Source organism: Heptranchias perlo, chromosome 1 (genome assembly GCF_035084215.1).
Source record: "Heptranchias perlo isolate sHepPer1 chromosome 1, sHepPer1.hap1, whole genome shotgun sequence".
NCBI classification, from domain to species: domain Eukaryota; kingdom Metazoa; phylum Chordata; class Chondrichthyes; order Hexanchiformes; family Hexanchidae; genus Heptranchias; species Heptranchias perlo.
Genome location: NC_090325.1, coordinates 51,557,373 through 51,569,899, shown reverse-complemented (window position 1 = coordinate 51,569,899; position 12,527 = coordinate 51,557,373). Strand labels below are relative to the sequence as shown.

Here is a 12,527-nt window from a genome sequence, read left to right as displayed (position 1 = left end):
AGAGAACGGAGCGAGAGCGGGGCGAGAGAACGGAGCGAGAGCGGGGCGAGAGAACGGAGCGAGAGCGGGGCGAGAGAACGGAGCGAGAGCGGGGCGAGAGAACGGAGCGAGAGCGGGGCGAGAGAACGGAGCGAGAGCGGGGCGAGAGAACGGAGCGAGAGTGGGTCGGAGAGCGGGGCGAGAGAACGGGCCGAGAGCGGGGCGAGGGCGGAGCGAGAACGATGCGAAAGCGGGGCGAGAGCGGGGCGAGAGAACGGAGCGAGAGCGGGGCGAGAGAACGGAGCGAGAGCGGGGCGAGAGAACGGAGCGAGAGAACGGAGCGAGAGCGGGGCGAGAGCGGGGCGAGAGCGGGGCGAGAGAACGGGGCGAGAGCGGGCCGAGAGCGGGGCGAGAGAACGGAGCGAGAGCGGGCCGAGAGAACGGAGCGAGAGCGGGCCGAGAGAACGGAGCGAGAGAACGGAGCGAGAGAACGGAGCGAGAGCGGGGCGAGAGAACGGAGCGAGAGCGGGGCGAGAGAACGGAGCGAGAGCGGGGCGAGAGAACGGAGCGAGAGCGGGGCGAGAGAACGGAGCGAGAGCGGGGCGAGAGCGGGGCGAGAGCGGGGCGAGAGCGGGGCGAGAGAACGGAGCGAGAGAACGGAGCGAGAGCGGGGCGAGAGAACGGAGCGAGAGCGGGGCGAGAACGGGACGAGAGCGGGCCGAGAGCGGGGCGAGAATGGGACGAGAGCGGGGCGAGAGAACGGAGCGAGAGCAGGGCGAGAGCGGGGCGAGAGAACGGAGCGAGAGCGGGGCGAGAGAACGGAGCGAGAGCGGGGCGAGAGAACGGAGCGAGAGAGGGGCGAGAGAACGGAGCGAGAACGATGCGAAATCGGGGCGAGAGCGGGGCGAGAGAACGGAGCGAGAGCGGGGCGAGAGAACGGAGCGAGAGCGGGGCGAGAGAGCGGGGCGAGAGAACGGAGCGAGAGCGGGGCGAGAGAACGGAGCGAGAGCGGGGCGAGAGAACGGAGCGAGAGCGGAGCGAGAGAACGGAGCGAGAGCGGGGCGAGAGAACGGAGCGAGAGCGGGGCGAGAGAACGGAGCGAGAGCGGGTCGGAGAGCGGGGCGAGAGCACGGGGCGAGAGCGGGGCGAGGGCGGGGCGAGAGCGGGGCGAGAGAACGGAGCGAGAACGATGCGAAAGCGGGGCGAGAGCGGGGCGAGAGAACGGAGCGAGAGCGGGGCGAGAGAACGGAGCGAGAGCGGGGCGAGAGAACGGAGCGAGAGCGGGGCGAGAGAACGGAGCGAGAGCGGGGCGAGAGAACGGGGCGAGAGCGGGGCGAGAGCGGGGCGAGAGAACGGAGCGAGAGCGGGCCGAGAGAACGGAGCGAGAGCGGGCCGAGAGAACGGAGCGAGAGAACGGAGCGAGAGCGGGGCGAGAGAACGGAGCGAGAGAACGGAGCGAGAGCGGGGCGAGAGAACGGAGCGAGAGCGGGGCGAGAGAACGGAGCGAGAGCGGGGCGAGAGAACGGAGCGAGAGCGGGGCGAGAGAACGGAGCGAGAGTGGGGCGAGAGCGGGGCGAGAGAACGGAGCGAGAGCGGGGCGAGAGAACAGAGCGAGAGAACGGAGCGAGAGAACGGAGCGAGAGCGGGGCGAGAGAACGGAGCGAGAGCGGGGCGGGAGCGGGGCGAGAGCGGGGCGAGAGCGGGGCGAGAGAACGGAGCGAGAGAACGGAGCGAGAGAACGGAGCGAGAGAACGATGCGAAAGCGGGGCGAGAGAACGGAGCGAGAGCGGGGCGGGAGCGGGGCGAGAGAACGGAGCGAGAGCGGGGCGAGAGAACGGAGCGAGAGCGGGGCGAGAGCGGGGCGAGAGCGGGGCGAGAGAACGGAGCGAGAGCGGGCCGAGAGAACGGAGCGAGAGCGGGGCGAGAGAACGGAGCGAGAGCGGGGCGAGAGAACGGAGCGAGAGCGGGGCGAGAGAACGGAGCGAGAGCGGGGCGAGAGAACGGAGCGAGAGCGGGGCGAGAGAACGGAGCGAGAGTGGGTCGGAGAGCGGGGCGAGAGAACGGGCCGAGAGCGGGGCGAGGGCGGAGCGAGAACGATGCGAAAGCGGGGCGAGAGCGGGGCGAGAGAACGGAGCGAGAGCGGGGCGAGAGAACGGAGCGAGAGCGGGGCGAGAGAACGGAGCGAGAGAACGGAGCGAGAGCGGGGCGAGAGCGGGGCGAGAGCGGGGCGAGAGAACGGGGCGAGAGCGGGCCGAGAGCGGGCCGAGAGAACGGAGCGAGAGCGGGCCGAGAGAACGGAGCGAGAGCGGGCCGAGAGAACGGAGCGAGAGAACGGAGCGAGAGAACGGAGCGAGAGCGGGGCGAGAGAACGGAGCGAGAGCGGGGCGAGAGAACGGAGCGAGAGCGGGGCGAGAGAACGGAGCGAGAGCGGGGCGAGAGAACGGAGCGAGAGCGGGGCGAGAGCGGGGCGAGAGCGGGGCGAGAGCGGGGCGAGAGAACGGAGCGAGAGAACGGAGCGAGAGCGGGGCGAGAGAACGGAGCGAGAGCGGGGCGAGAACGGGACGAGAGCGGGCCGAGAGCGGGGCGAGAATGGGACGAGAGCGGGGCGAGAGAACGGAGCGAGAGCAGGGCGAGAGCGGGGCGAGAGAACGGAGCGAGAGCGGGGCGAGAGAACGGAGCGAGAGCGGGGCGAGAGAACGGAGCGAGAGAGGGGCGAGAGAACGGAGCGAGAACGATGCGAAATCGGGGCGAGAGCGGGGCGAGAGAACGGAGCGAGAGCGGGGCGAGAGAACGGAGCGAGAGCGGGGCGAGAGAGCGGGGCGAGAGAACGGAGCGAGAGCGGGGCGAGAGAACGGAGCGAGAGCGGGGCGAGAGAACGGAGCGAGAGCGGGGCGAGAGAACGGAGCGAGAGCGGAGCGAGAGAACGGAGCGAGAGCGGGGCGAGAGAACGGAGCGAGAGCGGGGCGAGAGAACGGAGCGAGAGCGGGGCGAGAGAACGGAGCGAGAGCGGAGCGAGAGAACGGAGCGAGAGCGGGGCGAGAGAACGGAGCGAGAGCGGGTCGGAGAGCGGGGCGAGAGCACGGGGCGAGAGCGGGGCGAGGGCGGGGCGAGAGCGGGGCGAGAGAACGGAGCGAGAACGATGCGAAAGCGGGGCGAGAGCGGGGCGAGAGAACGGAGCGAGAGCGGGGCGAGAGAACGGAGCGAGAGCGGGGCGAGAGAACGGAGCGAGAGCGGGGCGAGAGAACGGAGCGAGAGCGGGGCGAGAGAACGGGGCGAGAGCGGGGCGAGAGCGGGGCGAGAGAACGGAGCGAGAGCGGGCCGAGAGAACGGAGCGAGAGCGGGCCGAGAGAACGGAGCGAGAGAACGGAGCGAGAGCGGGGCGAGAGAACGGAGCGAGAGAACGGAGCGAGAGCGGGGCGAGAGAACGGAGCGAGAGCGGGGCGAGAGAACGGAGCGAGAGCGGGGCGAGAGAACGGAGCGAGAGTGGGGCGAGAGCGGGGCGAGAGAACGGAGCGAGAGCGGGGCGAGAGAACGGAGCGAGAGAACGGAGCGAGAGAACGGAGCGAGAGCGGGGCGAGAGAACGGAGCGAGAGCGGGGCGGGAGCGGGGCGAGAGCGGGGCGAGAGCGGGGCGAGAGAACGGAGCGAGAGAACGGAGCGAGAGAACGGAGCGAGAGAACGATGCGAAAGCGGGGCGAGAGAACGGAGCGAGAGCGGGGCGGGGAGCGGGGCGAGAGAACGGAGCGAGAGCGGGGCGAGAGAACGGAGCGAGAGCGGGGCGAGAGCGGGGCGAGAGCGGGGCGAGAGAACGGAGCGAGAGCGGGCCGAGAGAACGGAGCGAAAGAACGGAGCGAGAGAACGGAGCGAGAGAACGGAGCGAGAGAACGGGGCGAGAGCGGGGCGAGAGCGGGGCGAGAGAACGGAGCGAGAGCGGGGCGAGAGCGGGGCGAGAGAACGGAGCGAGAGCGGGGCGGAGAGCGGGGCGAGAGCGGGGCGGAGAGCGGGGCGAGAGCGGGGCGGAGAGCGGGGCGAGAGCGGGGCGAGAACGGGACGAGAGCGGGCCGAGAGCGGGGCGAGAATGGGACGAGAGCGGGGCGAGAGAACGGAGCGAGAGCGGGGCGAGAGAACGGAGCGAGAGCGGGGCGAGAGAACGGAGCGAGAGAACGGAGCGAGAGCGGGGCGAGAGAACGGAGCGAGAGCGGGGCGAGAGAACGGGGCGAGAGAACGGGGCGAGAGAACGGGGCGAGAGCGGGGCGAGCGCGAGGGTGGGCGAGGACGGGCGGGGACGGGGGAGGACGGGCGAGGACGGGGCGAGGGCGAGGACGAGGGTGGGCGAGGGCGAGGGTGGGGATGGGGCGAGGGTGGGGACGGGCGAGGATGAGGGTGGGCGAGGGCGAGGGTGGGCGAGGACGGGCGAGGGTGGGCGAGGACGGGCGAGGACGGGGGCGAGGATGGGCGAGGGCGAGGACAGGGGCGAGGGCGAGGGTGGGGACGGGGCGAGGGCGGGCGAGGACGGGCGAGGGTGGGCGAGGACGGGTGAGGATGGGGGAGGGTGGGCGAGGACGGGCGAGGACGGGGGAGGGTGGGCGAGGGTGGGCGAGGGCGGGCGAGGGCGGGCGAGGACGGGGACGGGCGAGGACGGGGACGGGCGAGGACGGGCGAGGGCGAGGGTGGGGACGGGCGAGGACAGGCGAGGGTGGGCGAGGGCGGGGACGGGGGAGGGTGGGCGAGGACGGGGACGGGCGAGGACGGGGACGGGCGAGGACGAGGGTGGGGACGGGCGAGGACGGGCGAGGGTGGGCGAGGACGGGGACGGGGGAGGGTGGGCGAGGACGGGGACGGGGAGGGTGGGCGAGGACGGGGACGGGGAGGGTGGGCGAGGACGGGGACGGGCGAGGGTGGGCGAGGACGGGGACGGGGGAGGGTGGGCGAGGACGGGGACGGGGAGGGTGGGCGAGGACGGGGACGGGCGAGGACGGGCGAGGGTGGGCGAGGACGGGGACGGGCGAGGGTGGGCGAGGACGGGGACGGGCGAGGGTGGGCGAGGACGGGGACGGGCGAGGGTGGGCGAGGACGGGGACGGGGAGGGTGGGCGAGGACGGGGACGGGCGAGGACGGGCGAGGGTGGGCGAGGACGGGGACGGGCGAGGGTGGGCGAGGACGTCCTTCACTTACAGTTGGTGTCAACTCACAGACAGAAATTTGAAAGAGTGATGTCATAGGACAGCAGGGAGGTGATTGGTTGGTGAGTATTACTGTTTTTTTCTCTCCAGGTTTGGGCAGTGGGATAAACTAAGAGCTTAAATTAATAACTTAAAATAGATAAACTAATTAGTTAATAAAACTAAAAATATCGAGTGAATAAAAACTCTAATTAAGTAAATAAATAAAACAAGGTTAGATTGGGATGTCAGTCCAGGTGTTTTGTTGTAACTGCACCGTGTGGGAGTTTGTGGACAGCAGCGTGATCCCAGGCAACCACATCTGCAGGAAGTGTCTGCAACTCGAGGAACTTCAGCTCAGACATTGCAATGCATCAGGGATGGGGAGAGTTATCTGGACACTTTGATCCAGGAGACTATCACACCCCTTAGATTAGGTTGTACTCTAGATTCGTTCAGTGGTCAGGGACAGGAGGATGAGAGTCAGGCTGGTATGGGGACCCAGGATGCAGTGATGGAGGAGCCTCAGTCCTTGACCTTGCAATCAGGTACGAGGTACTTGCTACCTGTATGGACGAGAGCAAAGACTGCAGGGAGGATGAGCAAACTGACCACAGCACCATAGTACAGGATGCCTTTCAAGTGGGGGGAGTAAAAAGGAATATAGTAGTGTTAGGGAATAGTACAGTCAGGGGATAGACATTGTTCACTGCAGCCGCGACCAAGAGTCCTGAAGACTGCGTTGCCTGCCTGGTGCCAGGGTTAAGGACATCTCCTTGCAGCTGGAAAAGAACTAGGAGCATGGGGAGGAGGATCCAGTTGCCGTGGTCCACGTAGGAACCAACGACATAGGTAGAACTTGGAATGAGGTTCTGCTGAGGGAGTTTGAGGGTCTAAATTAATAAGCAGAACCTCAAAGGTAATAATCTCTGGATTACTGTCTGAGCCGCGCGCAAATTAGCATAGGGTCAGGCAGATCAGATAGCTAAATGCGTGGCTCAAAGAGTGGTGGGGGAGACAAGGGTTTCGATTCATGGGGCACTGGCACCAGTACTGGGGAAAGAGGGAGCTGTTCCATTGGGTCGGGCTCCACTTAAACCGGGCGAATTGAATAACTAGGGCTGTAGACAGGATTTTAAACTAAAAAAGGGTGGAGGGTCCGGTGAGGGGAAATTTAGAAATCTAAAGAAAAAAGTCAAGGCAATACAGCAGTGTAGCAATTTGGGTAAAGATAAGCAGAATGTGATAGAAAGGGACAGAGAGCTTAACGGTAATAGTGCATCAGCAAATAAGGTCAAAGCAGGGAAAAATGGTAAAAAATTAAAATTAAAGGCATTTTAGCTGAATACATGAAGCATTCGTAACAAGACAGATGTATTAACGGCACAAATAGAGACAAATGGGTTTGATCTAATAGCCATTACAGAGACGTGGTTGCAATGGTGACCAAGGTTGGGAACTAAATATTCCAGGGTATTTGACGTTTCGAAAAGCAAAACAAAATGGAAATGGATGGCAGGGGGGGGCGGGGGGAGGTAGCCCTGATAATACAGGATGATATAAGGACAGTAGTGAGAAAGGATCTTGGCTCGGAAGATCAGGAAGTAGAATCAGTATGGGTGGAGATAAGAAATAACAAGGCGCAGAAAACACTGGTGGGAGTAGTTTATTGACCCCCTAACAATAGCTATACTGTTGGACAGAGTATTAATCAAGAAATAAAAGGAGCTTGTAACAAAGGTAATGCAATAATCATGGGGGACTTTAGTCTTCATATAGACTGGACAAATCAAATTGGCAAAGGTAGTTTGGAGGACGAGTTCTTGGAATGCATTCGAGACCGTTTCCTAGAACAATACATTGTGGAACCAACCAGGGAACAGGCTATTTTAGATCTTGTCTTGTGTAATCAGACAGGGTTAATTAGTAATCTCATAGTAAAGGATCCCCTGGGGAAGAGTGATCATAATATGACAGAATTTCACATTGAGTTTGAGAGTGACGTACATAAGTACGAAACGAGAGTCTTAAACTTAAATAAAGCCAATTACATAGGTATGAGGGGCGAGTTGGATATGGTAGAATGGGAAATTAGATTAAAAGGTATGATGGTAGATAAGCAATGGCAAACATTTAAAGAAATATTTCAAAAATCTCAATGAACATACATTCCATTGAGAAATAAAAACTCCACGGGAAAAGTGATCCATCCGTAGCTAACTAAAGATCTAAAGTTACAACTAAAGAAGTTAAGGATAGTTAGTAATAGATTAAAAGAAGAGGCTTATAATGTTGCCAAGAGTAGTAAGCCTGAGGATTGGGACAGTTTTAGAAACCAGCAAAGGATGACCAAAAATTGATAAAAAGGGAGAAAATAGAATGAGTAAACTAGCAAAGAATATAAAAACAGATTGTAAGAGCTTCTACAAGTATGTAAAAAGGAAGAGAATAGTGAAAGTAAATGTGGGTCCCTTAGAGGCAGAGACAGGAAAAATTATGATGGAGAATAAGGAAATGTCAGAGACGTTAAACAAATATTTTGTATCTTTCTTCACACAAAAAACATACCAGTAATAGTGGGGAACAAAGGGGTTAATGAGAGTGAGGAACGTAATGTAATTAATATAAGTAAAGAAAAAGTACGAGAGAAATTAATGGGACTAAAAGCCAACAAATCCCCTGGATCTGATGGCCTACATCCCAGGGTTCTAAAAGAGGTGGCTGCAGTGATAGTGGATGCATTGGATAGTGGATGATCTTCCAAAATTCCCTAGATTCTAGAACGGTCCCAGCGGATTGGAAGGTAGCAAATGTAACCCCGCTATTCAAGAAAGGAGGGAAAGAGAAAACAGGGAACCTCAGGCCAGTTAGCCTGACATTGGTTGTTGGGAAAATGCTGGAATCCATTATTAACAGGGCACTTAGAAAATCATAATATGATTAGGCAGAGTCAGCTTGGTTTTATGAAAGGGAAATCGTGCTTTACTAATCTAATGGGGTTTTTTGGGGATGTAACTAGCAGAGTAAAGGGGAACCAGTGGCTGTAGTATATTTGGATTTTCAAAAGGCATTCGATAAAGTGCCACTTAAAAGGTTGTTACACAAGATAAGGGCTCATGGGGTTGGGGGTAATATATTAGCATGGATAGAGGATTGGTTAATGGACAGAAGAGGGTAGGGATAAACGGGTCATTTTCAGGTTGGCAGGCTGTAACTAGTGGGGTGCCACGAGGACCAGTGCTTGGGCCTCAGCTATTTACAATCTATATTAATGACTTAAGTGAAGGGACCGAGTGTAACGTATCCAAGTTTGCTGACAATGCAAAGCTAGTAAGCTGTGAGGAGGGCACAAAGAGTCTGCAAAAGGATATAGACAGGTTAAGTGAGTGGGCAAGAAGTTGGCAGATGGAGTATAATGTGGGGAAATGTGAGGAAGAATAGCAAAACAGAATATTTTTTAAATGGTGAGAAACTATTAAATGTTGGCGTTGAGAGAGATTTGGGTGACCTTGTACATGAAACACAGAAAGTTAACATGCAGGTACAGCAAGCAATTAGGAAGGCCAATGGTATGTTGGCCTTTATTGCAAGGGGTAAGGAAGTCTTGCTACAATTGATTAGGGCCTTAGTGAGACCTCACCTGGCCTACTGTGTACAGTTTTGGTCTAAGGAAGGATATACTTCCCTTAGAGGTGGTGCAACAAAGTTTCACTAGATTGATTCCTGAGATAAGAGGGTTGTCCTATGAGGAAAGATTGAGTAGAATGGGCCTTTGCTCTCTGGAATTAAAAAGAACGATTGAAACATATAAGACATATTCAATGTCTCATTGAAACATAAAAGATTCTTAGAGGGCTTGACAGGGTAGATGCTGAGAAGCTGCTTTCCCTGGCTGGAAAGTCTAGAACTAGGGGGCATAGTCTCAGGATAAGGGGTCCGCCATTTGAGACTGAGATGAGGAGGAATTCTCTACCCCAGAGGGCTGTGGAATCTCAGTCGTCGAGTATATTCAAGACTGAGATCGATGGATATTTGAACTCTGAGGGAATCAAGGTATATGGGAATCGGGAGGGAAAGTGGAGTTGTGATAGAAGATCAGCCATGATCTTACTGAATGGTGGAGCAGGCTCGAGGGGCCACATGGCCTAGTCCTGCTCCTATTTCTGATGTTTGCGTGACCAGGCTCAGTGGTAGCACTCTGAGGCAGAATCGTTTTGGGCTTGAAGTCCCGTTCCAGACTTCAGCATATAATCTATATTCAGTGCAGTAGATTATCAGAGCTGCCATCTTTTGAATGAAGCCGTCCACAGGTCTGGGGAAGCAAAAGAATCCTTGACACTCATTTTGAAGAGTGGGGGTGTTCTCCTAATGTTCTGGTCAACATTTATGCCTCAACCAACACCGCTAATTAGTTAGAAGGGTGATAAAAGGCTACTAAATAATATAAAAGGAAATAGTAAAGGCTTTTATAAGCACATAAAAAGTAAAATAATAGTTAGAGGGTAGGACTTTTTTTTTTATTCGTTCACGGGATGTGGGCGTCGCTGGCAAGGCCGGCATTTATTGCCCATCCCTAATTGCCCTCGAGAAGGTGGTGGTGAGCCGCCTTCTTGAACCGCTGCAGTCCATGTGGTGACGGTTCTCCCACAGTGCTGTTAGGAAGGGAGTTCCAGGATTTTGACCCAGCGACAATGAAGGAACGGCGATATATTTCCAAGTCGGGATGGTGTGTGACTTGGAGGGGAACGTGCAGGTGGTGTTGTTCCCATGCGCCTGCTGCCCTTGTCCTTCTAGGTGGTAGAGGTCGCGGGTTTGGGAGGTGCTGTCGAAGAAGCCTTGGCGAGTTGCTGCAATGCATCCTGTGGATGGTGCACACTGCAGCCACAGTGCGCCGGTGGTGAAGGGAGTGAATGTTTAGGGTGGTGGATGGGGTGCCAATCAAGCGGGCTGCTTTATCTTGGATGGTGTCGAGCTTCTTGAGTGTTGTTGGAGCTGCACTCATCCAGGCAAGTGGAGAGTATTCCATCACACTCCTGACTTGTGCCTTGTAGATGGTGGAAAGGCTTTGGGGAGTCAGGAGGTGAGTCACTCGCCGCAGAATACCCAGCCTCTGACCTGCTCTCGTAGCCACAGTATTTATATGGCTGGTCCAGTTAAGTTTCTGGTCAATGGTGACCCCCAGGATGTTGATGGTGGGGGATTCGGCGATGGTAATGCCGTTGAATGTCAAGGGGAGGTGGTTAGACTCTCTCTTGTTGGAGATGGTCATTGCCTGGCACTTATCTGGCGCGAATGTTACTTGCCACTTATCAGCCCAAGCCTGGATGTTGTCCAGGTCTTGCTGCATGCAGGCTCGGACTGCTTCATTATCTGAGGGGTTGCGAATGGAACCGAACACTGTGCAGTCATCAGTGAACATCCCCATTTCTGACCTTATGATGGAGGGAAGGTCATTGATGAAGCAGCTGAAGATGGTTGGGACTAGGACACTGCCCACTGCTAGGACTGCTGGGGGCGGGGGTGGATTGCTCTAGCAGAGAGCCTGCACAGCCTGCTTCTCTGTTGTACATTTCTATGGTTCTAAGTTGTTGCTGTTAAAAAGGTGAGGAGAGAAATACTGCAGCTGAAGAGGATCTAATTCAAAAGCAGTGGCGTCATCCGCTAATGAACAGCCTGCCGCTGCTCACTGGCGGGCCTCAGAAAGTTTGCTTTACTTTAAAAGTGAAGATTTTTTATCAGGAGCAGAAATGCAACGGAGGAGAAACTGGGCGGGAGGGTGTATAAACTTATAGGGCGCTTCTTTGGCGATGAGGCCAGTGGATAACCTGAGCTGAAGACCACATTCAACAGGCGGGCGGCGGCTCCTCCTCAATCCGAACCCTCAAACACCCGACCGCATTCCATCAAATGTAGCAATAATACTGGACTCTGCGCTCCCATTGGTTCCCGAGGTGTGACAGACAGCTCTATTCGACCGGTGAATGGCCCGAGAAGCTGTCAATCAAAGCAACCCCTCTCCCACCCCCCCGCCCTGCTGTCGGTGCCGGGCCTTCCTACCTGCACGCAGCCACCGAGCCTGGGCGCCCGCAGCGCCGCCCTCAGATGGAGGGGTCCAGGGGCAGCGAACCGCGCGGGCAGCTGTAATGCAAACACTGCGGTCATCGTGCTGGACACAGGCTGCACCTCCGAACGCCCCCGCGCTGAGACACACTCGCAGATTAGTCCTTGCAAGTAACCGATGGCATCCTTCAAACAGCTCCTGGTTGGTTAGCCTGAAACCATGTGGCCTGGAGTAGAGAGAGAGCAGCAGTGCCAGGGAAATGTTGAGAGTCAAATTTATGATCATGGTGACACAGACTAAAACCTATTTAAAAGTGCTTTTACATTACAGGAGTACAGATGTGTGGGTTGCCTGCACTTCATAAGACAATTGTAAACAATTTTACAACACCAAGTTATAGTCCACATCACTTCATAAGACAGTTTTACATTGGTAACAAAAACAGAACATGCTGGTTGTAGCGGGTCAGGCAGTATCCGTGGCGAGAGCAACAGAATTAACGTTTCAGGTCGATGGCCTTTTGTTGGTAACCCTCAGCAGGTCAGGCAGCATCGGGTTTGACAGGCACCATTTTTACATTGCTGACCTACATTCGCTCCAGATCCGGCAAAGCCTTGATTTTAAAATTTTCATCCTTGTTTTCAAAGGATATTCTTGCCTTTGAAGCAGTGCAGCGAAGGTTCACTAAATTGATGCACGGAATCATAGAAATTTATGGCACAGGAGGCCATTCATTTCACCGTGTCTGTGCCGGTCCAAAAAGAGCTATCCAGCCTAATCCCACTTTCCAGCTCTAGGTCCGTAGCCTTGTAGGTTACGGCACTTCAAGTGCATTTCCAAGTATTTATTAAATGCGATGGTGGTTTCTGCCTCTACCACCCTTTCAGGCAGTGAGTTCCAGACCCCCACCACGCTCTGGGTGAAAAGATTTCTCAACTCACTCTAATCCTTCTACCAATTACTTTAAATCTATGCCCCCTGATTATTGACCTCTCTGCTAAGGGAAATAGGTCCTTTCTATCCACTCTAGGCTCCTCATAATTTTATTCCTGGGACGAGAGCGTTGTCCTATGAGGAAAGATTGAGTAGAATGGGCCTATACTCTCTGGAGTTTAGAAGAATTAGAGGTGATCTCATTGAAACATACAAGATTCTGAGTAGACTTAACAGGGTAGATACTGAGAGGCTGTTGCCCCTGGCTGGAGAGTCCAGAACTTTTTTTTATTCATTCATGGGATGTGGGCATCACTGGCAAGGCCAGCATTTATTGCCCATCCCTAATTGCCCTTGAGAAGGTGGTGGTGAGCTGCCTTCTTGAACCGCTGC

The 12,527-nt window shown here is 56.6% G+C and overlaps 1 protein-coding gene across 2 annotated transcripts in view; it reads right to left on the bottom strand.

Moving 5' to 3' along the window:
• Window positions 1-11,420, bottom strand: part of LOC137327930 (uncharacterized HIT-like protein Synpcc7942_1390) — a 59,701-nt gene extending 48,281 nt beyond the window's left edge. The window contains exon 1 of one of the 2 annotated variants that reach the window (XM_067994010.1): window positions 11,198-11,420. In XM_067994010.1, coding sequence (XP_067850111.1) covers window positions 11,198-11,302 — 105 coding nt within the window. In that variant the 5' untranslated portion in view covers window positions 11,303-11,420. The remainder of the gene's footprint in view (window positions 1-11,197) is intronic. The other variant, XM_067993921.1, reaches the window with a different exon arrangement.
• Window positions 11,421-12,527: the final 1,107 nt, after the last annotated feature.